Source organism: Lepisma saccharinum, chromosome 9, assembly GCF_977018435.1.
Source record: "Lepisma saccharinum chromosome 9, izLepSacc3.1, whole genome shotgun sequence".
Lineage (NCBI taxonomy): Eukaryota > Metazoa > Arthropoda > Insecta > Zygentoma > Lepismatidae > Lepisma > Lepisma saccharinum.
In genome coordinates this window covers 89,959,502-89,983,775 of record NC_139237.1, presented here as the reverse complement: position 1 = coordinate 89,983,775, position 24,274 = coordinate 89,959,502, and the positions used below count along the sequence as shown (strand labels likewise).

The 24,274-nt window shown below is 39.9% G+C and overlaps 1 protein-coding gene across 1 annotated transcript in view; it reads left to right on the top strand.

Moving 5' to 3' along the window:
• Nucleotides 1-24,274, top strand: part of mbo (Nuclear pore complex protein Nup88) — a 291,203-nt gene that overhangs the window by 144,549 nt on the left and 122,380 nt on the right. Inside the window, exon 2 of the mRNA XM_083128591.1 lies at nt 2,331-2,500. Coding sequence (XP_082984717.1) covers nt 2,331-2,500 — 170 coding nt within the window. The remainder of the gene's footprint in view (nt 1-2,330; nt 2,501-24,274) is intronic.

Genomic DNA, 24,274 nt, shown 5'->3' with positions numbered 1-24,274 from the left:
TAACTCTTCGTTTGGCGTCTGCTCAAAGGTAATTGCAACTAGGTTCAAATTAAATACCTTCGCTGCGCTTAATAAAATTCACGCTATCCCATAGTAACTTTTCTCGTAGATCGTTTTATTGCTATCCCCTCCCCGTCCCTCACGTAGGCTCCGGCGAGGAAAATTTGAAATTTCAGGGATTACGTAGTTTCGAAATTTATTTAGTTTCCTATCCAGTTTATGCCTGCGAAATTTTCGTTTCTCTTAAGAGAACATTTCCCCGGTGCCCAGTAAGCGAAGTTTGATGCTAAGCAATATAGGATTATCCTCCGTGGAATAATATTGAGAAGCTATTTTTTCGATCTCTCCACTTTTCTATATCGCGGAGCCAGTGATACATTTTTATCAAAACGATGAGATGCAACTTTCGGAGTCTTCGCGAAACTTTTTTAATCAATAGCTAACTCGGTGGATCGTGCAATGAAGCGAAAACTGTTTTCGAATTGCCGCTGGTTATTTCGTTCGTCGGTGGAGAGCGAAAGTGGCGCGTGATGCGAAACTTTAAGCTTCTGAATGCATCTGCAACGTCGCGGTGATTGTTTTTAATGGGTGTTTGAATGTACGTAAAGATTACTATTGGTGTGCCTAATTTTTATTTTGCGCCAATTCTGAAGCCTCTTCATTGCCCGTAATATGTTTCTGAGACCATTAAAGAATTTTGTGGGGTGTAAGGGAAAACACCCAAGTGTCATCTTCTTTTCCACGTACAGTACGTCCAATTCCTTGCGAGGCCGAGAGATCGGGAGAAGTGTGGCCGGCGGCGCTGGCGGAGATGCCGACATTTTCGACCAGTAACGTCCCGCTTATTTTTATGGACATACCATTAGCATGCAGATTTTCATATTAATATTGCAAAACGAGCACTGACCTGTGTTATAAGAGTTGTTCAAAGTGATGTCCACCTACATTCACACATACCTGGCAACGTTTGATGAAATTTTGATTCACACCCAAAAGTTCTTCTTCCGTAAATATTCCAAGTTCTGGCCTCAACTGGCCGTAATTCTTGCACTATAGAGAGACTGTACGGTTCTAATTTTAGTAGCTTAGTGGCTGTATGTGCTGATGATTTTGACACACCCACCTCCTGTGAAACACGGCGTAGAGGTTTGTTTGCAGAGCGTTCAAACGCTGCCCCAACTTCGTTGAGTTTTTCTTCGGTTAAAATCCGTCGTTTTTGATTAGGGGTTCTAACATTTACCGATCCAGTTTCTCGTAATGTAAGGACGAGACGTCTAACCGTCTCTCTACCTGGAGGTGAAACTCCAGGGAATTTCTGTGCAAAAGCCTACACACGTCTCGACACGAGTCTGTTTTCACGTAAGTGTCATACATAAAAATTATTTGTTCTAACGTGAAGTTTGCGGCTGGCATTGGACGCACTGTAGTACACCCTGGACTGCTTTTTTCAGATTAACGAGGTTATCGCGTCAGAAATCACTGTCTGAACTCTGTGCGACTTTCCATACTGATTGACTGATTTATTTGGTTTACTTTACTTCTGGGAGTTTAGGTTAATCACGAAGATGATGATACGATGAAATTGAAGAAGGGATACTCACAAAGAACACCTGAGGTCGTAGCGCTCTCTACTAACCACTCCGCCACGGAAGGCGGCTGTTGTCCATGTGTTGTCCTTTCATCCATTTAATCTTATCACCAGTCATCCTCATCTTCGCGATTAGCCAACAGCGGCAGAAAAGCGTAGTAAAATAAATCAATTGAATTAATATCAATCAATAAAGTGTTTGTTTATTTCTTTAATTTAATTGTATGTATGCATTAACATATTTTAAATATTTGTCCCGTGTAACCACATTAGATATGGATCAACCATGTAGCAAGACTAGCCTTCTTTTTTTCTTTAATTCAGTCAAACTTTAGTTTTTATAAGACTGTAGAAAGACCATTTTTTCTGCCTCTGTCATTGGCATTGCCCGTGTCCAGTAAGTAGGTCTCTGTGTTAGCCAGTATCTTCTGAATCAATACGTAAAGTCCGGGTAATACTTAACCCAAACGCTGAATTTGACTTTTCCTGTGCGTGCGCCAATGCCGAACGTGTTGTCAACGGGAAATTTAAAATTCTGGCTGTGGGAATGTTAGGTGCTGGAGCATATACTTTTCAAAATGTTAATTTGTCAATAAGCTATCATTAAATTCGCCAGTAGTCAATTGACTAGTTTCCACCCCTGGGATATGGATGAGTCTTTCCAACAGGAGTTTGTGTTCGCTTTATCACTCATTAGGTCATATCTCTGTGATTGAAAATCCCATTTCTGTTTCTTCCGCAGACGCTGCTGCTCATTGATCCTCCGAAGTTCGATGTGGAGCAGATCATCGGAAACCCCACCGGAACGAAGATCGCCCTCGTCGGCCCCCAAGGAGTGTCCGTGGTGGAACTTCCTCGCCGCTGGGGAGGCCATGCCCTGTACCAGGGAGGAAAGCAGACCGTGTCCTGCAGGTAAGACGTGCATTCATTAATAATTTCAAAATTGGTCGCCTGTTACTTGTCTGGGATTTCTCGGTCCGTGCTTTACCTTCACAGAGAAACGAAGCGAAAGTGTTGGATAATCGATCAACATATCGATATATTACAAAGGCGTAACATCATCGTCTTGGGTACAGAGCTCGATTTTCCAGATGTCATTTTAACTCGACTTCGTATTGGACACAGCCTTCTCACACAGTTACTTGATGCACTCCGCTTTTCCATGCCTGCAACGTCATAACGGCATATCCTTCTCGAATGTCCAGTTTTACTTTCCTGATACACACTTTTAACTTTCCCATCTGTTTATCATCCATGTTGGGAGGTGATGACAGGGTTTTGACAATTTTTTTAGCTTTTTGATAAGAGTGGACCTCTTACACTGCTTCTGATGAAGTTTTTAGTCTCGCCTTACCTTTTTAATTTGTTGTGCATATCCTGTACAGCTTTCTGTACAACCTTGCATTTTTAGCATTTCTCAAGGGGTTCTTTACAATCCTTTTTTAACTTTAAGTTAAGGGTCTTAGATGAGAGACTTTTTCGTCGTATACTTTGAAGGGTGCAAAATGGTCATGTGTGCCGACGTAACTAAAAATTAATTCATTCTAGGACTGACCTCTTCTTTCTTTAATGAAATTATTATTTTTTCTGGGTCTTCTTGATATATAAGCCTGGTGTTCACTGTGAACAAGACGCAATGATGCCAGAGCATTTTCTTATCATGGGACACAGATGTGAAAGTTTCTTAGCCTATGAAACACTATTTGCACACTATCTGAAAGGAGTGCAGAAGGATACTATAGGGTGTCACCGAAAGTGATGTCTACGGCCTAGTGTCACAGATATATGCAGAAAGGGGGGGGGGGCGAGGAATTGCAAGTGAAAGATTCTTGTTGATATCTGGCAAGACCCCAGGATACAGACATGTGTGAAATTGTTGTACGAAGTAAGTACATTATGAGAAGCTATCATTGTACACCTGTGTGATTCTGACTTCCTCTATGGTGTAGTGTTAACGTTGGTGCCTATTAGTCAAGGAGTCCCGAGTTCGATATCCGTTGGAGAAGCAAGGTGGTTCGAATCCCAATTTAACCTGTTAGCCTCTCTCTGCATAAATTAGGCTTTAAAAAACTCAACTCAACACCTGTTTGAATCAAACTAGCAACAAATTGATTGCATTACTTTTCTCAGCCTCGTCGCTACAAACACTTGGTTCCCAGCCGCATTTGTTTTGAAAAATAATATATATTTTTCCTTTTACGTTTTAATTTTTGAACACAAGAGAAATAATTGTAAACAAGATCCTCCTAAAATTACATCTAGATTCGCAGCTGCTATAAAGCATCCCCCGCGCCGTCGATATATCTATATCTCTGAAGTTTCTAACGACCCTGAGGTACGCCTATTTCCCACCAGGTGGCACAGGAGTCGACTTCACCTTGGTTTGTTTATTAATTTCACCGGATAGAGGAGGGGCGAAGATCACATATCTTGATGCTTTGTGCCCCCCCGCGGGCGTCTAATGGGAGGGATAGCCTGTTGTGCCTGGCTTTTGTGCAGAACACTTTTTAATTAATTGTTGATGCGGGAAAATATGCCTTTCTAGCTACAGAAGTTTTCCTCTTCCTGAAATGTGGAGGGGGTAAAGGGTATGCTGTGTGGGAAAAATAAAGTATGAGAAATGGTAGATTGAATTTGATTTTCTTTTTTTCTTTTTTTATGGACAACGATATTCGCCATAATTGGCTTGAAATTAGATCGAGGCGTACGTGGGGATCGTGTGAGCAAGAGTTACACTAACATTTCATCGATTGGGGGGTAAAGGGAAGTGACTTGTTATTTCTGCCCGTCTGCATCTTTTTGCCGTATGTTTACCGAAGCAGTAACAGTTTTCTATGAAGATTTTTGGCGAATGTTTTTGATTGGAGCTGATAGTGAAACATTCATTGTTTGGTTCACATTTGTTTTTTCACTTGTGTACTTACAAATGAGCATCTAATATCTTACAGTTTTGCATAGTTTGACTGTGATATAGGAATAGAGCGTAGAACACTTACACTTACAATTGACGTAACCACTGAAGCCCGTGTAGTTTCCAGAATCAGCTACCTGATTACCAGTTTGGATTTGTATTTGATTATTTTACTTCGCTTTTCTGCCACTTGTAGTTAATCGCGAAGATGAGGGCGAGTGGTGATATGATGAAGGGATACTCGGTAAGAACACCCATGTCCAGGTCGGATTCGAACCAGGGACCACTGGTGGATTACCAGATTGACTGAAGAATGTAATTCGATAATTTTGTAAGATATAATTTTAGTAATATCACATTAAAGTGTGTGTGTGTGTGTTTATTTATCGGTTCCAATCATACAAATGTGCTAATTACTCCTTCACAATAGTATTACAATAGAGTCCACACCGGAGAGGTTGAAAGGACTGCTTGGCGTATTATAAGAACTGGAATGTTAAAGGTTACGGCAGTTAATATGTTAAATCGCCTGTTATACCCTTAATTACTTCATAGAGACAGAGCAAGTCATTTACGTTTAGTCGAAGTGCCAATTCGCTAAAGTTGTTCGTGTGGATCGAATGTTGGATATTCTCCACAGGCTATGAATTTGAGGTATTTAAGGAACTTTGACTGAATGCGTTCAATTCTATGAATTACGTCTTGTTGAGTGTGTGTGGCGTGTGTAAGGGCTATATTTGTTCAAATATACATGCAATTATGCTGGTAAATATTTAGAAAAGCATATTTTGCAACTTTTGAAATAGGACCTAAAAATTAACCGTTTCCGGGCCTTATATTCGTAATAGTGAACGTACTAGCAATATTTTATGAGTTTTTCCATTTCACTGGTTTCCATTATAATGCATAAGATACACTTTTGAAGTAGATTTTGTCGCATGTTTTGTAGTTATTACCGTGCATACGTAAACATGAAACCGCGTCCTACTTAACAACGAAAATGAGAATATTGTCGCGGACGTGTGTTTTAATACGTTTTGCAAACTGTGCATGTGGGAAGAAATTAGTTTCGCAAATCGGGTTAAATTCTGCCTCGCGAAAGAAATAAGGGAAGGAATTCGAAGCTTAACCGTCTCATTTTCAATGCTAAAAGACATCCTTTACATCTTTCCGCCTACAGTAAACAGGGCAATAAGACTCCGGGATTTCGCTACTCCCATGCAAAAGGAGAGGGAAGGAGGGGGAGGGAAAAATCCACGGCGGAAAACCTTGTATTTGCTGTTTATATTATGCCCGTTAATAGCATTTCTCACCATTCGAGGTGAATTTGCACGGCCTGGTATTAAGGGAGATCCGGGCACTAATCGTCTACGCGATTGCATAATTGCCGAAGATAATTTTACTGCGTTTCATGTAGCCCATTGTAATGCAGTCCTGTGATCCAGTCGCCTTCTCCTGCAGTCGGGATGGTTATTTCGCGCATTAAAAAGCAAGCGGAGCGCGGCCCTGTTTTTGAGCTCCGGGTTTAAACCGGCCGGGAGCGCCTCGCGTGCGAATGGATTCGACGTGTTGGCTACGAGCTTGGTTTTTTTTTGTATTCATGAGATATGGGTGCGTTTTGCTAAAAAGACGTTGCTGGGAACGTGGGTAACACAGGGTAGGCTCCGTACGTTCTCGATCTCTCCGTTTCCTGTACGGGCCGGATTTTTCATGTTCTCCCTGTCGCACAAGAAACTAAATGCATCAGATTATCTTCAGTGCACCATAAGGGATACATTGAATTGTGTTTTTGCTCTTTCTCAAGATTCAGGTTTGCTGTTCATGCATTTTTGGATACCATTAGTAAAGGTGAGGTGTAAGGTGCGGGGTCTGGTGCGGGCCACACCACCTTGCAACAACCGCCAAAACTAAATGCTAAGATCTCTAAACCTGGCTCTCCTAACCTAACCACACATGGCATTATTAGACCTAAGTGGAATTGTTCAATCCAATCGACGCATGCGCACATGTGTCGTTGATGGCGACTAAGGCAGACGTGCTACGAGGACTGGAGCGTAAGTCATAGCAGCTTTACTTTTTTCAAGTTAAACGGTGCTACTGCAATATGATCGTATGTCTCCTGTAGTATGTGAACACGTCACTAGATGGCAGTGTAATGAACGGTTGTTGTACAGGTCCCGCATTCTCGTGAAAAGAATAGTTGCCGTGACTTATGTCCCAACCCTCGTATATATGTTTGTCTGATTGATTTGGTTTATTTTATTTCGATTTATCTTCCACTTTGGCTAATCGCGAAGATGAGGATGCTATGACGAAATTGATGGACACTCCCAAAGATCAACGATGCCCAGGCTGGTATTCGAACCCGGACTATATGTCTTGAATTGAGTTAGGTTTATGCAGAAAATACTTTTATAGTCTAAAGTTTAAGAAACGTGCCCTTGCTCCACTGACGTCAATCCCATGAACCAATCCTGTTTGACTCCCGTGTTGGAATTTGTAACAGATGTGCCCTATATGACACGCGCTCAACTCATTGACCCAATTCGAGAACGTAGTGTCTCGTTGCGGGAGACGCCATGATTGCGAGGCCCAAAACTTAAAATATGCCCCCACTTCCCTAAAGCGAGCGTCGCAATACTTGGTGAAATACGACGGAGAGAGCAAAGCCTCCACGCATCGGGGCATCCTGGCGTTATTTACGCAATTGCGGTGAAGGAAGCAAGACGGCGATGTTCTTGGAGGATACTTCATGGCCGAAATCGTATTCATAAGGCGGCTGATGTGGAATTAATTCGCGCAAGAGGGGACGTCGTACACGATGGATCCCGGAGAAAGCTGGGAATGGCGTCCCGCCCTCATAAAACTGAGTCCCTTAGATCCCTGCAGAAATCCTACGGGATGCACGCCTTCCCGCCGGCTAATGTTAACGACGGTTTGCTTTTAATCTCAAGAAGTCGACGTTACTCCTTAATGGTCACGGAAACGATTGCCAACCTAATACTTTTCTTCTGTACATTGGGGGGAGGGAAGAATAAAAGTCGGGGGCGTGGCTTTGCGAAAGAAGGAGGGTAAGGGAAAAAAAGAGGAAGCCGTTCTTCCAAGACGCAGTTTGATACCTCCCCAACAAAACAGTTCCTTTTACCCGATAGAGCGCGAGGAGTTTATAAAGCGAGAAAACATTCGGAATGTCTCCGAGGCAATCTGACAACACAAACTGCATGTGAATTAGCCTTAGAGAAAGCAGGGAAGCAGGGTACAAGAAGTCTTAATTCTTTCCTGACAAAAAGACGTCTTAACTTGCGACTAATGGTCCGGGCCAGAAACTCCGCTGCGGGATAATGCGCACAAAGTTTTCAGCAAAAGAAAGTTCCTCTTCTCCCCCCCCCCTCCTGTTTTTCCTTCTTGGGGAGTCTTGTATTAAGGAAGATCATTACGTAAGATGCTGTGGAAACCAATGGGCGACTGGTGGATCTTCCAAAAAGCCATCGTTGCCGACTTTAAAACCCTCCTTCCTGTTTCCGTGGTACGACTGTGGAATTTCCACTTGTTAAACTCCCCCTTCTCTCTCCGTCGCGAGATGAGCTCGCCGTATTGTTCCAGCGCGTGACTCGAAGGGCGAAAAAACACATGTAAAGAGTTCTTTTAATGTTATTTAAGAGGGAAAAATCTTTTGGCGGAACGAGTGCCGAGATGTCTTAATCTCTGGATGCTTGGCGATAGCCAGGATTTTCAAGTCGTCAAATTTTTGTCACAGCCTCCCAGTGAGAATCCTTTCGGTGCCGTTATCGTTGTGGCACTGGGTGAGCTTAGACCAAATGCCGGATTGGAGAGGGAAGTCCCTTCGTCTGGAAGTAAAAGTAGTGTTGGCGTTTGCCGCTCTTTCAGCACCCACGTAACCTCAATGTCGGTGCTTTGCAAGCGACGCGAAAGCACCCAGTCTCGATCCTCGATAGATGTACCAATCTTGACCTCTTTATCCAGTATTTGTAACAAGGTTTGGGATGCTGCAAGCCAGATGTTCAGCTAACCAACCGTAACCTAGGGGACACTAAGGTGTTTCTTGTTCCTAAGACTATCGTCTTACATTCAAGAGGTTTCAGGTTCAGTTCCCAAGAGGTGCTCAAATTTAATTTTGTTGTGTTTCAATGTTTTGAAACACAGCCAGTAATCTCGCCAGTAAAAAATAATTTTGGAATTCACTAGACGACACTGTGTAATGAAACAATATCGTATTTTGTTACACAAAAAATCCATCGAAGTGATACATGTCAATGGGAATGTTGCTTAACTTTTTGCATGCTGTTTGTTACAGCTATTGACCCAAGCGATATTCTAAATAGATGGAAGAACTACTTTAATGACCTTTTAAATGTCCATGTAGGAGATAAATCAGAAGTAAATGAAGTCCACACAGCAGAACCTTTAGTTCCAGAACCTAACTTGACTGAAGTTAAAGATGCTATTAAAAGGCTAAAGAATAACAAAGCACCTGGAATTGATTTAATACCAGCTGAGTTAATTAAATATGGTGGAAATTCATTAATATGTCAAATTCATAAATTAATTTGTTTAATATGGAATAAAGAAGAAATCCCTCAACAGTGGAAAGAATCCATAATTGTTCCTGTGTTTAAAAAAGGTGATAAAATGAACTGCAATAATTACCGTGGAATTTCTCTACTCTCAACAACATATAAAATATTATCTAACATTCTTTTAACAAGACTAACCCCATATGCTAATGAAATTATAGGTGATTATCAATGTGGATTTAAACGCAACAGATCAACTACAGATCAAATTTTTCACATCAGACAGACACTCGAAAAAAAGTGGGAATATAATCAAAATGTCCATCAGCTATTCGTTGATTTCAAAAAAGCATATGATTCGGTCAAAAGAGATAAATTATATAATATATTAGTAGAGTTTGGAATACCTAAGAAGCTTGTTAGTATGATAAAAATATGCACCAGTGTAACAGAAAGTAAAATTCGTGTGGGTATTAATATGTCTGACAAATTTACAATTCATGATGGGTTAAAACAAGGAGATGCATTATCTCCATTGCTCTTTAATTTTGCCTTAGAATATGCTGTTAGGAAGGTAAACGAAACTAAAGAAGGACTAAAATTGAATGGTGTGACTCAGTTGTTAGCATATGCAGATGATGTAGACTTACTGGGGGATGATGTGAATACAATTAAGAATAATGCTAAAATATTTTTCAAAACTGCTAAAGAGATAGGTTTGGAAGTTAACAAAGAGAGAACTAAATATATATGCTTACAGGCCGAAACCAAGTGTTAGGTAATAATCAAAATCTAATTATTGGTAACAACTCGTTTGAAACAGTTTCCAAATTCAAATACTTAGGAGTAATATTAACAAATGAAAATTATATTAAAGAGGAAATAAAAAGTAGGCTTAATTCAGGAAATGCATGTTACTTCTCTCTTCATAAACTTTTGTCTTCTCGTTTAATATCTAAGAAACTAAAAGTTAAAATATACAAAACAGTAATGTTGCCTGTAGTATTATATGGGTGTGAAACTTGGTCCCTTACATTGGAAGAGGAACATAAATTGAGAGTATTTGAAAATAGGATCCTTAGGAAAATCTTTGGACCTAAAAGGGATGAGGAGACAGGTGAGTGGAGAAGGTTACATAATTTAGAACTACATAATTTGTATTCATGTCCAGACATTATTAGAATAATTAAATCAAGAAGACTTAGGTGGGCAGGCCATGTGGCACGAATGGGAGAGGAAAGAGGAGTTTACAGGATTCTTGTTGGGAAACCTGATGGTAAGAGACCAGTAGGAAGGCCAAGACGAAGATGGAGGGACAACGTCGAGATGGACCTAAGGGAAATCGGTAGGGATGGAAAAGAGTATATAGATCTTGCACAAGATAGGGACAGATGGAAGGCCTGTGTTGCTGCAGCCATGAACCTTCGGGTTTAAGAAGGCTAGAGAGTTAGTTAGTTGTTACAGCTATTCGACACAGTTTACAATTACACAAAACCAGGTAGAGCCGACCTGCGTGGCGGAGTGGTTACCACAGCGCGCTACGACGTCAGGGGTACCAGGTTCGAATCCCGCCCTAGGTATGGTGTTCTGTGTGAGTGTTCGTTCATTTCCATATCGTCACTTATTCTCATATTTGTGTAGGGCATCCCCGATGGCGCAGTGGTATCGACGTCGCCTTGTAATCAAGGGGTTCCCGGTTTCGATGCCCGGTGAAGGCACAAGGAGTTTGGGACCCCACTTTAAACTGTAGGTCCAGTCCCGATTAGGCTTACTGTGCATACAGTGGATTTAAAACTTCAACTCAATCAATCAGTGAAAACCTCATATTCATGTTTAGTCAAATGTTGCAGAAAAGCCAAGTGAAATAAACCAATCATTCAATCAATCAGGTATGTTTTCACCATCATCAATGAAAGTTAATGTTAACAAGAATGTTCGAGCATTAAAAAATTGTTACATTAATAATCTCTTCATTGTTCACCCTTTTGTCCTGTTGTTCACATGCAACAGTGACAAAAAATTTCCGACAATGATTTGAGAGGTATGCTACAGATTTTTTTTTCTCCTTACCGTAAGAAGTATGCAGGGAAAAGTTTCGAAGACTTGGTTTGAATATCCGGTGCATTACATAAATTTTAAAGATCACATATTAATGTTGTATGTTTTATCCTTTTAAGTTCGTGCATTAAACAGAACTTGATAGAAGTATTCGTATTATTTATATCTACAAAATTAGTCGAGGAATGTAAATTTGTCACGCTGAATTTAGTAGAAACGATACACTAATTACAAACAGTATTATATTATTAATAATCCTAGTACCAACGTCTATGAAATACTGAGTTTTTTGTTTTAAGTTCACCTATCCAGAAATACGCTTATCGGGACTGTACCTACAGTAGAATTGGAACCTCTATATGCCTCCAACGGGTATCAAACCTGGAACCCCTTGATTACAACGGGACGACATTACCACTACGAGCTCGAAGAGACCCTCAATTAAATATTGCGATAAGTGTATAATTATATTCCAGGAAGCAAGCGATGGTAACACAAGCCTTCAAAAAGCCCGCTTTTACAATTTCACTATTACGTCATCGCCAATAGAAGCCTGCTAATCTGAAGCTGCTGCCCTCTAGTACAGTCGGAGAAAGAATTACCTGGGCCACGGGACCTAGAATTTCGTAACGTCGTAAAGCCTGTTGTTTATGCAACCCAAATAACAACTTATTCGCTTAAGTTTGTCTGGTGGATCTGAGTTCTCGGGAAGGATTGAGCATTGATAGCATGAGGCACGTGACTCATGCCCCAGCAACAACAAACAACAGCTGGGTGCTACGTAGCCTCAAGAAGAACATTTCAGCAACTGTTTTCTTAACAAGATCTACTCGTAAGAAAATATTTTTCGAGTGATACTAGTCATTGTCAAGAAGGTTCACTGGAATGATGGTTCTCATCACAGGTCACATGCCACACGCTAATGGTTTAAGTCCAGTTTATGCACTGGACCTACAGATTAAAGTGCGATCCGAACCAAATGTTCCTCTATCTGGTATTGAATTCGGAAGCCTTTGATTACATGTCGAAGACGTTACCACTACCCCATCGGAGAGGCAATGGAACGCCTTGAGAAAGAGACGAGTGAAACCATATTTGGCGTAAATTTTAAAAATAAGACAATATTTTGTGGTCACAGTTTTGAACCGTGGGAGAGGCATATATATTTTTTTGTCCCATCATCCATTTCACGAGTTTATAATTCTTCCTCACCGACACGATTAACGCCAGTGGGAGAAGAAAAGCGAAGTAAAATAACTGAAACAGAAATAAAAGGAAAAAGCGAAACAAATTTTATCCATAATATTCTGCAGTCACTTCAGTCGTGTTCAAGGAATCCTGCCTTTAAAGAGAGCCGTGGTCTCTAACTTGTATTTTCCTCTTCCTTTGTGCTCTCCATTCCCTCTGTTACGATTGGTCTAAAACTAATTAATGCGACGTTAATTAAACAATCCAAACAACGAAACAATGCACAATCAACTGCTCAACATTCCATTTTTTTTCGAATCGGAAAACAATTGAGATGCAGTAAAATGAATCAAGAAGCAGTAATAAACTGGTAATTTTGTACGGTATAGAATTAAATCGGTGAAGATGTTCCATTTGATTGGATGTTCGTTATTTAGTGTCGCTATTCTTTCACTTTTGGCAAGTAGCGACGATGAAGATGAGTAATGAGTGATGATATTGATTAAGGGACACTCACCAAGAACACCCATGGCCAAGCCGAGATTCGAACCAGGGGCCCATGCTGTTGTAGCGAGCTGTGCTAAGCACTCTGCCACGGAGGTTGGTTAGGAGTGGACATTATACCATATTTTGTGTGCGCAATTGAGATCAATCAATGGAATGACTAGGCATATTATATTATTAATACATTTATATTCATATCATAATATCACGTCATATTATTCAGCACGAAGTAACATCATAGACATTCAATCGTGCATTATTGCCTTTCAACTATTTCTTCGACTTCAGGTTAATAACATCAATAAGATAAATTATGAAACAAATGATAATGAATGTGGGATATTGACAGTTATTTCGAATTACCTGACACAAGCAACATTAAGCAGACTCGGTGGGCAAGCTCATTAAGTGGTCAACCTTAGACCTCGTCGCCAAAGTTCCCGGATTTAAGTACCGTCCTTGTCACAGGTGTTAGTATTTTGTCAATAATTTCATGTAATGGTCACTCGTCCGCGACTAGGAAGAAAAGTGATGTTACGTAACAAAAATTATAAAAATAAACATGATCGAAGAGTACTTATTACATCTCTCACGAAATCTCCAATAAAACCGGGATATATGAAATATATGTATCTTCACATACTTTTTCGATTTCTATATTTAACTAGCCGAGACAGAGAACGGGAGAGCAATTTTCAATTCGAGAAACCGAGAGACGGAGACACTGTAAAGTCTTGTTTCTTTCTTGACATCTCCCTAATTGAGTTGTTGTTCTGTTCGTTATTGGCTTTGTATTGGCAATTATTGTCATTATTCCTCCCCTGTAGGTAAACCATAACGACGATTTATGATGAAATAAAGCAGATAAAACAGCAAGAACAAAAGTCATGCCTGCCCGGGACTTCAACCCAGAACCTTACGTAACGAGATTTGAAATTCTGGAGAAGGCATCTGTGTTTCGCTTGGCTTTCTCTTTCCTCAACTTCTGTTATTTTATCATGCACGTATAATTAAAATGGATCTGAGAAAATACGTTGCGATCCATAATTGTGTTGGTTAGATGCTATAAATTCCCTTTTGTATGTGGTTGAACATGAAATTTTTTTACACTGTGACAATTTCTTTTTTAGTTTTTCTCCACAGATAAGCTAATCTGGACTGGACCTTCAGTTTAAAATGGCATACGAACTACTACGTGCATCCACCGTGTATCGAACCCGGGATACCTTGATTATAAGGTGACGACGGTATCATTACGCCATCGAGGAGGCCCAGTGAGGAAATATTATTCACTCGATCTATACAATAATTTATTTAAACGTTTACATTTTCGTTTTCTTCTTTCTGTTAACTACTCTTCTACGACTCTTTTTTTGTCTTGGAATTTCTTCTTGTTTCAGGAAAAAAAATAATACATGCCGGCTGTATACCCCCCCCCCCCATACAAATAGATAGAAAGCTCACTCTCGAGAACTAATTTATAAATAACGTAACCATTAGGAAACAATTGGAACGTTAACTGATATAACTGCAGATAAAACAATACTTACAGACCCTAACGAAATATCTATTCTTGTATAAGCTCACAGGCAACAGGTATCTGGTGAGTCATTCACTCTTGCTAACTACGAGCGAAGGTCACTGAACCAAAGGGTGGCAAACAGGCGTCTGCTCTACGAAACTAGGGTTGGCAGACGAGGCCCGTGTTCCTGTTATCAATGACGTACGAAATAAGGAGGAACACAGCTTTCATATCAAACTAGACGTGTGTTTTGGTCCCGTCATTGCATGTAAAACACTTTCTCGTCGTGGCCTTGAAGGCCTACGTAAAGGCTTCTCTGCAGGAAAGATATCTTACCATTGAGGGGAGGAAAAGTGTGTGTGTGTGTATCGAGGTCGAATACTTTCGTATTCTTCTTCATTTCAGAACGCGTGCTGTATCGTCGATTTAATCCAATCTAGCCGTTGTAGATTTTAGGTTCTGTTTCTGTTCGGTAATTTCACATTGTCTTCCTGCTTATGTTATTCGCGACGAAGCTTCTGGTTTCGATAATCTGGACGATAACGGGATTGTGTTGGTTGGTTGATTTGGTGTCTTAAGTCCACTTTATGCACAGTAAGACTAATCGGGAATGCACCTACAGTTTAAAGTGGTATCCGAACCACTATGTGCCTACACATTACTTTGCTGCTAGATATTTTCATGCTAAGATGTAGGAAATGCTACATTTTCAGTGTGTGGAATTAAGATTTATTTCTGATACGAAGAATCGGAGAATGGAGTAGTGAGAAAAGTATCACCTCACATGTTTGAATTATAGCCCCCCCCCCCCCACACACACACAGGATATTGGCCTTTGTTTTTATAACGAAATATAACATGGATGAATTGTGTCAAGAAAAACTGGAGCCTATTCACATCCCTACGGTACTTGGAAGAAAGTCCACATAGAAATTAGAAAGTTCTGTTCCGACAAAATCAGGACGTATAGTAAATGAAAAAGCAAAGTGCTACCTTGTGCTTTGTACCAAGACATGAAGGCATGTAGAGGGTGCGGAGTTAGGGTCCCACACTTTCTTGTTACGGCCGAAGGTGGGGATAATGTGATCAGCACCACATCCCTGGTCGCCTTTACCCCCCCCCCCCTTACAGGTACCCACTTTATACGACGCTGGGTGGGCGCCGGAGTCACTTGAACAGGTGGACAAAATTCCAATTCTCCCCAGTCGGAGATCGAACTCAGATCTCTCACAAGGTAATCAAATTCCCTAACGACCGAGCTACCGCGGCACATATAGTATAGTAGCCTTTGTAATTAAGGCAAGAATTATTTTAGCGTTTCGTTCAACGGTTTTAGGGGAATCATTTTCGGACATAGGCTATAACTCTTGTCGGTTCTGCGACCTGGCTTGAGAAAAGGCGATTTTATGACGAACAACATTCCACCTGATGTCACGTGACTTTCCTACATTTCCTGTGTCTGTTTGCTATTGCATGAAAGACGAGTTGCTCCTTGAGACAGACAGAATCACCCGATCACCTAAAGGTGCAATGTGTGTTGACTACCTTTCCGGCATTATTTACTGCCATTAAAGTCTTATGGGGAAGAACTTTTTTCCACCACTGTACATCCTGTTCTTCAAAGTATCGACGAGATTGTTCAAGCTTCGAGCATAAACTTTGCTGTGTGTTCAAATCGTGTTTGCAGTTGAAGCTGGAAAGAACATGCGATTAGAGCACAAGAAGCTGCAACTAGTTGCAATTGACGCGACGTTCCTTTTGTGGTTTCTCCATTCCCGAAATTCCTACTTCGGTCGTTCTTGGTGTAATGTTATTGACGCATCTCATTTGCGTTTTCTCCTCAGCGTCGGGGGGTAAAAAGTGTTCCTCCCCGTTGTGAAACATTTTATTGCCGTTCCTGAGTGCCCTGGTCTGTTCCTAAGAAGCGAAGGCGTCACAATTATGAATTCAGTATTGAGCCTTATTGTGTACGCTGGAGCATGGGGAAACGTCTGGGAAACCAGGGTGATACACTTTTCTTACTTGCAAGTGTGGTCGAGGGTGCGTAATTTTGCTAATCAACAGCAGAACCCGGGGCTTTAAGAGCCGCTCGTTAAATTTCTCCGCTGACGTTTATTGTGGTTCAGCAGTATCATAACTATGGATCTTATTTCCTTTCCGAAAGCGTCGCGAAAAAGGAAAAGGGGGAGGTAACTGCCCTCGTATAATTTCAGCTTTCGTATTTTTGTAAAAAGACAAAAGCAATGCACCCAAGCGTACATCATATTTTACCTTACTGGTATGGGAAAAGCCAATATATGAATATCGGAAGAAGTGCTGTTTTAAAATCTACATAGTTGCACGAGGATTTAATCCCGTGGCGATTATTACTTGCCTTTTCCGTGTTTGTTGAGTTTTTGCTCATGATTGGTCTCTCTGCGCAACGTAACCAAACTTGCTGTTACATTTTTTTTCGTAGAACAGGTTCTTTCCTCTTTTTGCCCGTTCTCTAATTTCTCAACTACATCTAATCATCATAGTCGCGAGTAGCCCAAAGTGACAGAGAAGCGACGCTAAATAACAAATACAAGAACAACAAATATTTACATAATTTGTATAGTTAAAAGTAAAATGCTAACAGTATAATCAATTTAAATATACCAAATAATCAAAACGTTCAGATAATATTTTAATTTTCCTGCATTGTGCTTAGTAATGAAGATTAAATTAATTATATCCTTTGGCTAGTCAAAATTCAACGCCTTTCATCTTGGCACTGTATATAATAAGTGTAATATATATACACTCCTCACAAAAAGTTTGGAATATTGTTATGTTAGACAGTAGGTGATAGACACGGCCTTGGAATTCAACAACACGTGATATCTGTCTGGTGGATGTTCTCGTCTTTTCACCGACATATGTCACCGTGCCTATCACCTATTGCCTAATATAACAATATTCCAAACTTTTTGTGAGGAGTGTATAAGCTTTACAGTACCATTAGACTTTCGCGTCGTTTATAGTACATGAAAGTCAACTTTTCTTAGTACCATTTTCTCATCAGAGGTTCATACAGCGAAATCCTGTGTACACTGGTAGTATTTGTTCTGTATTTTCTGTTAGTCATTGCCAACATTTCCATCGTATTATTTTTACGTCGCCACTAGCTGGAAAATCAAATTAGTTATTGTCCTAGTTTCAACGAGACTGTTGTGTTTTTAGATTCGTTTAGGCAATATATCATCATGTCGAAGTGCCCTATAATTGGTACTGGTACCTAGATGCATCTAGCTATTAATCAGCAACTCGTAACCTTTCAAAAGACTGGACAAGAAATCCTTGCGGATAGTATCAAAGCATTCCCTGGTGGTCCATATTACGAGACAGTATCGGTGGAAAGAAGGGGGGAAAACTTCCAATGATTTGCACCGTAGCCGCAAATTATACACAGTCATCAGGTTGTTTCAGCTCAAAGATCTCCGTTCTAATACACCTTTTGTTTCCAGCCTTTAATTGCCCTGTGAAGTGGTTTCGGCGGTTCTCCCATCTAAACAGCCATGTGCTCGATGCGCCACGGAAAATCGGAAACCCTAAATATGTATTTTTTAATTAAATGGCCCCTTTATCGTATCTTTCGCAGCAGTACTCGATCAGGTTCCAAAATTTCTGTTGCGGGTATTTTTTTCTCTCTTTGGTGCGTTGATAAACAATTAACTCCCTTTGCTTTGAATCGTCAGGTCATGTTAAAACACGGGGAGAGACTAGGAATCGAAGATGATCAATTTCCACGTCCCATTGGACCAAAATCCCTGTTCCCTTTTGTGCATCGCTGCTTTGAGTAGCTTAAGCATTGATTGGTCGGAGAATGTTGGGTAGCGTTTCTCTCTGTTCGTAAGTAATTTATGGACATACTTAGTTCAAAATCCAGGTAAGGTATGAATGTAAATTCCTGCTTCTTCGAATGATTGATTTAGTTTATTTCGCTTCGCTTTTATTCCACTTTTGACTAATCGCGACAGTGAGCATGATTAATGATATGTGATGAAAGAAGACTCACGCCCAGTCCAGGATTCGAACTTGGGACCTCTGGCGTCGTAGCGCTCCCGTGCTAAGCATCTGCTCTTTCTTATATTCGTCGTTTTGCGATTACTGCTCTACTAGGGCATGTGACGTTCTGGTAAAGCACCCATAAGTCAATCTCACTTCAACCTTACTTCCGCGTAGTACACCACGGTAACTGCTTCTTGCAGGCCGACGAGGCTCTGGCGTCTGAACCTATGGCCAGTTTAATCATCTGTAGGGCTGTGTTATCCATGTGCCGAGCGCTCTTTTACAGCCTCAGCTTGTAAATATGAAAGAAGATTTTGGTCCTCGAAGGTAATGATTTTAGTTTCGGTAAGGGTGTGAATCCCGTATAATGTGAGGGGTGCAAATAACCAAAGTGTTGACGCACCCAACAATGTTCAAATCAAATTCAGATACTACTCTACTAAGAAGAGAAATAATCCTGTGACGCTGTCAAATTTTCAACCCCAAGCGATCGAAGGCGGGCGATACAATCAGCTGATTGGCATGTAACCGTGCGCTGTCAAAATAGGCCGTGTTCTTGAGAACATCGTCGTCACTTTTATTCAGTGGCAACTGTTTGTATCATCATGAAGGGTAAACCTGTACACAGGAAAAGATGAAGCGTGATATTTAACGTTCTTGAATTTTTTGAAAAAGAAACATTTCTTCACAATAAAGTTCCACAGAGGACTGGCCGTTAGCCCAGACGCCAGAGCCTCGTTAGGTCTGAAAATGCGGTACAGGGTGTACTACATGGAAGAGAGGTTGACATTTGAGTGTCTTCAAAAAGGGTCACCCCTTACACCTCGAAAGTCACGTTATAAAATACAAGCAAAAAATAAGAATGTTTCGTTGGAAGCATATTGGTAACAGTTGCAAAATTATATCCTTGCGATATATGCAGTCCCGTGTAACGGTAATGTTTTATATCCTTGCTATATATGCAGTACCGTGTAACGGTAATGTTTTGTGGGTTGCCTAACTGTCGGGGTTAGGATTAAACGTTGAGCACACATTTCAGATCCGTTTTCAGAAAAGATTTATTTCTTAATCGATTCCTTATCCGGAACGAATATTTTCTCACATTCCTCAACCTGATAATAATGTCCAAAACAAATGCATTAATGTATTAAGTCTGGTAATACATCTACTTTATTCATGTTGCCAATGGTTTAATAGTAATACTAGTGACGTTGTCACCTTGTAATTAGTCTATGGGTCAAGTGGCCAAAATCAAGAATTCGGTATAATTTCAGGATACTAATTTTCCTTTATACCACAGTTACATGGTTATGAATGGATGCGAAAACACCATGATTCTCATCTCAAAGTGGTAGCTAATAGAAATGGCGGCCAATCCAAGATGGCGGATGTTGACATTTGAAAAAATTACTATCTCTGAAACCAACGGCCCGATCTCAACGAACTTTTTTTTAAACTGAAAGCTTAGTATATGTTGTATATTTAATGTTATCTTTAGTTTTTCGATAGGAGCAACCGTTAAGTAGTTAATGACGGATTACTAAAAAAATCGTATTTTTTACTATTAATTTTATATTTATCATTAACTTATTAATAATCTAGGAATCTGAGAAGAAAATGTTCCCAACAAACATTGTAGCGTATATGGTTATCTTTAATTTGACATATTACTTGTTGGTTTTCAGCTTAGAATTCATATAAAACATTTATGCTCACGGCAGCACTTACAAAACTGTGTATGCCTTTTGGTGAATGCATTTCCACTACATATAATATAACTTCTCTGGTCCGTCTTCTGATTTTACGGATTTGTACTTTCTTGAAAGCAGACATTTCGGCTGTAATAAATAATAACGAGTGTTATGATGTTCTTCTGAACACTCCCAAATGTTAACCTCATTTCCATGTACTTCATCTTAGCAACTGCAGTCTTATAAAGACCAACGAGGCTCTGGCGTCTGCACCTACGGCCAGCACAATCCTTTGTAGTGCTGTTTGATTTGATATTTTCTTTTTGTACACTTTATCCACAGATAGGAAAATCCGGAGTGGACCTACAGTTTAAAGTGGGATCCGAACTCCTTTGTGCCTCCACAGGGAATCGAACCCGGGTCCCCTTGATCACAAGGCGACGACGTTACACTAAGCCATCAGGGAGGCTACCTTTGTATAATTGTATGTATGGTCTCCTGTGTATTGCTCATAGGAATATATGTGCTGAGTGCTCCAGTACCGGCTCGGTTTTTACCCTGGGCAAGGAAATTTTAGAGACACGCATTGTGATTTTTTATACATTGTAAGGGGCTTGGCCTCATATAATATGATGGGTGAAAATAGCCTAAGTGCTGACGCATACACAATTTTAATTTCAATCAATCAATAACATTCTTCCATGAACATCGGTAACAATTAAAGAAAATTAATGGCTAGTTAATTGTAACGTGTAGCAGTGTTCACGTTACAAGGATGTATATAAACTTAATATTTTCCTTTGTTTGGTATTTATAATTTTTGGGTGTTAATGGTTAATTACCAAGAAAAGTGAAACACACCTCGTATATAGAGTATACATCCAGATGTTAAATATAAGTTCAAAGAGTTTGTTTCTTTCTGCCAGCAAGCTGAGCTGGAATTTCATTATCGGGGACAACAATGCGAGAAAGCAATCGCTATTGTGTAGAAGCCAGGCAGACTCAACTTTAAGTAAACGTTGAAACCGGGGAAAAGACGAAAGATTAGGCTGTCTTCCCCACGCTATATCTGTCGTGTCCCTTGGCGGACAATAAGTTAACTAATATCATATTAATCCCTGATTCTTTTACTGCAAGAAGGTGCAATCAGAATTTAGTTATGTTAAGGTAAACGAAAGTTATGCCCGCGCAAGACAAAACCTGTATTTAAAGAAATTTTGCTTAACATTTTAACGTTGTAAACTTTCTTTCTTTTCTTTGTTGTCTTTTCGCGTGGCCGTTGCAGGGAGAGAGGGGAGTTGGAAGAAGCAATACTCCCTAGTCAAGTTAAATGCTGAGTGTAACAATTAAAATTATTTTGCATATTTAATATTCACAAAAGGTTAAAAATAGTAATATCTGTATGTAGCTAATTATGTTCCTCTTTGATATTTTATTAATATGTATTTTATTGTAATGTAAAATTGATGTTAAGATAAAAGTTGGTAAATCCTTCACGGCACCGAGAAATGCTATATAAGCAGCGAAGCTCGGTGGCCCGTGGCCTTTGTATTCGAACTCCAGATAAATACGGAACTCGTATTACCGTCTTTTCTTTTCACACCCGTATTTCTGCGCTTACTTCCACGTCGCTACTAGGAATTAGTTTATTCTGGATTATCGTTAGGACAATTACTTAGCTCTTCTGGTCAGAAGGCTTATGTTCTCTCGGTTCTATGCTTCTGGTCAGGAGATATAATTGAGAGGATTGTGATTGTCGTAGGATATACCAGAATTCGGGATCGGTCGATAGACTCTTAGTAGTCAACGTTTGTGTCCCTGGTCAGGGAACACCTTTTCTTATTCTGTGGTCACGGATTAATTTTCAGTTCTCTGGTCAGAGGCTGAAAAGAGAAAAGGAAGTTGGGTGCTTAACTGAATATCGACAGAACCTAGTGGGAAAAAGGATTGTCGATTGCTTATAGAATCTTGGTCAAGATCTATAAGTACATTGAGAACCTTTGACCTAGAATTACGAGGGACCTTACATCGAGGATTGAAGAAGCCGGAATAACCCGAACCTTGAGCCGAGGAGATTCAAGCCCCGAAGCGATACTGAGTGTGAAGCCGAGGCTCTATAGACCAATCGAACCAAGTACATAATACTACAACAACAAAAACAACTATTATTATTATTATTACTGATAATAATAACAATACTAATATCAATTATTATGATTATTATTAAATGTGATTGTATGTATATAACAATAATATACTATTCAATAGTCAATACCAGTTACAACACGTGTAATTAAATAGGACTAAAAACACATGCTGCTAGAAGAATTCGATGCACACACTACGTAATTCATTTGTTTTATATGAATTCTAAGCTGAAAAACAACAAGTGCAATATGTCTAATTAAAGATATGCGTTTACGCTACAATGTTTGTTGGGAACATTTTCTTCTCAGATGCCTAGATTATTAATAAATTAATGATAAATATAAAATTAATAGTAAAAAATTACTAATCCGTCATTAACTACTTAACGGTTGCTCCTATCGAAAAACTAAAGATAACATTAAATATACAACATATACTAAGCTTTCATTTTTAAAAAAAGTTCGTTGAGATCGGGCCGTTGGTTTCAGAGATAGTCATTTTTTCAAATGTCAACATTCGCCATCTTGGATTGGCCGCCATTTCTATTAGCTACCACTTTGAGATGGCAATCATGGTGTTTTTGCATCCATTCATAACCATGTAACTGTGGTATAAAGAAAAATTAGTACCCCCAAATTATACCAACATCTTGGCTGGTCCATAGACTAAATCAAGGAATCCCTTGTTCGATCCTCGATGGAGGCACATAGTGGACTTAGAAACGAACTATATTCGTTGAATAAGTATTTAAATAAATGTTAAGTCAGTAGGTTATGTTTAGCCTGAAAAGTTTTGTGTTAATATTAAACTTGACCAAAATGTAGTTCCTTTTTTCTGTATAGAGCTGGCCCGTCACCCGAGCGCTTTAAGTGGTCGACTTTCCATTTCGCCACCAAAGTTTCGGGTTCGAGTCCTGTTCTGCGTATGAATGTCCCTTTATCGATTCCATCTAATCAGCACTCATATTCACCGTCGCGATTCGCCAGACATTTGCAGAAAAACGACGTAAGCTAAACAAAATAAATACCTTCTCTGTAGAATCTGCTCCAGATAACGGTTGGTGCGGGGAAAAGAAAGCAAACAAATTAGTTTTACCGTTCACATCGACGATTCGCCGTTCTGCACTTCTCAGCTAACAGATACATGTACACAAATGCATTCATTTCTGCCGTAGTAATCGTAACCCATGCGCACGTAACTCGAACAATCTCCATATCTGAATCATCCCTTCGTATACGCCTTCGTGAAATTTCTCGGAGAAATATTTGTCAACCACACAGAATTCTCAACCAGTTGCAGACATTTCCCCCAAATTATGCATGAGTGTATGTGCTTAAAGCGCAGATTCAGTAACGTCACGAGGGTATTCAAATAAAGATATGTCTTTTTACGAAGTGACACACTGCAACGTATACATTTTTCATCCTTAACGAAATTGCTTACCCCGTCCGAAGGTGCATTGGTTGTTCACTGAATTTTCTACTGTTTATTAATGTGTACTTTTTCCTTTTTTTTTCTGAGCTGATTTACTTAATATGCAGCAAGTGCAATGAAGGAAGTTGGCACTATTGAAAGATATAAATTAATAAATGCTAACATGTATGATCAACAGAACAAGGCCGAAAGCCATATTTGCTACCAGGTGTTGCCAACCATGTGATGTAAAATTCTCATGGTGCTTGGCTAGCATTTGAGGAACGACGTGGGCATTTGCATCACGAAAACATTGTTCCAGAAATACTACGTAAATTTAGTCATCAATTTTGTGACAAGTGGAGTGCGAATACGAATATGAATTATTTAAAAAAAATTATGTTTTGAATTTTCTGTACTGAAAGGAAGTAAGGAGAGACACTGCTAAGTCACGGGCGCTCATTCTAGCAAGCTAATGAGGCTCTGGCGTTAGGACTCACAGCCAGTATAATCCTCTTTGAGTTCTGGCGTCCATATATAAGTATGTTTGTGGTTGTAATTTGAACCATTCATCCTCATCTTCGCTATTAGGCAAATGTGGCAGAAATGCGACGTTAAATAATCTAAATCAAGCAGTCAATCCAACCATTCCTAAATTCTGCCTTCTTCATCCCCTAGAAGGTA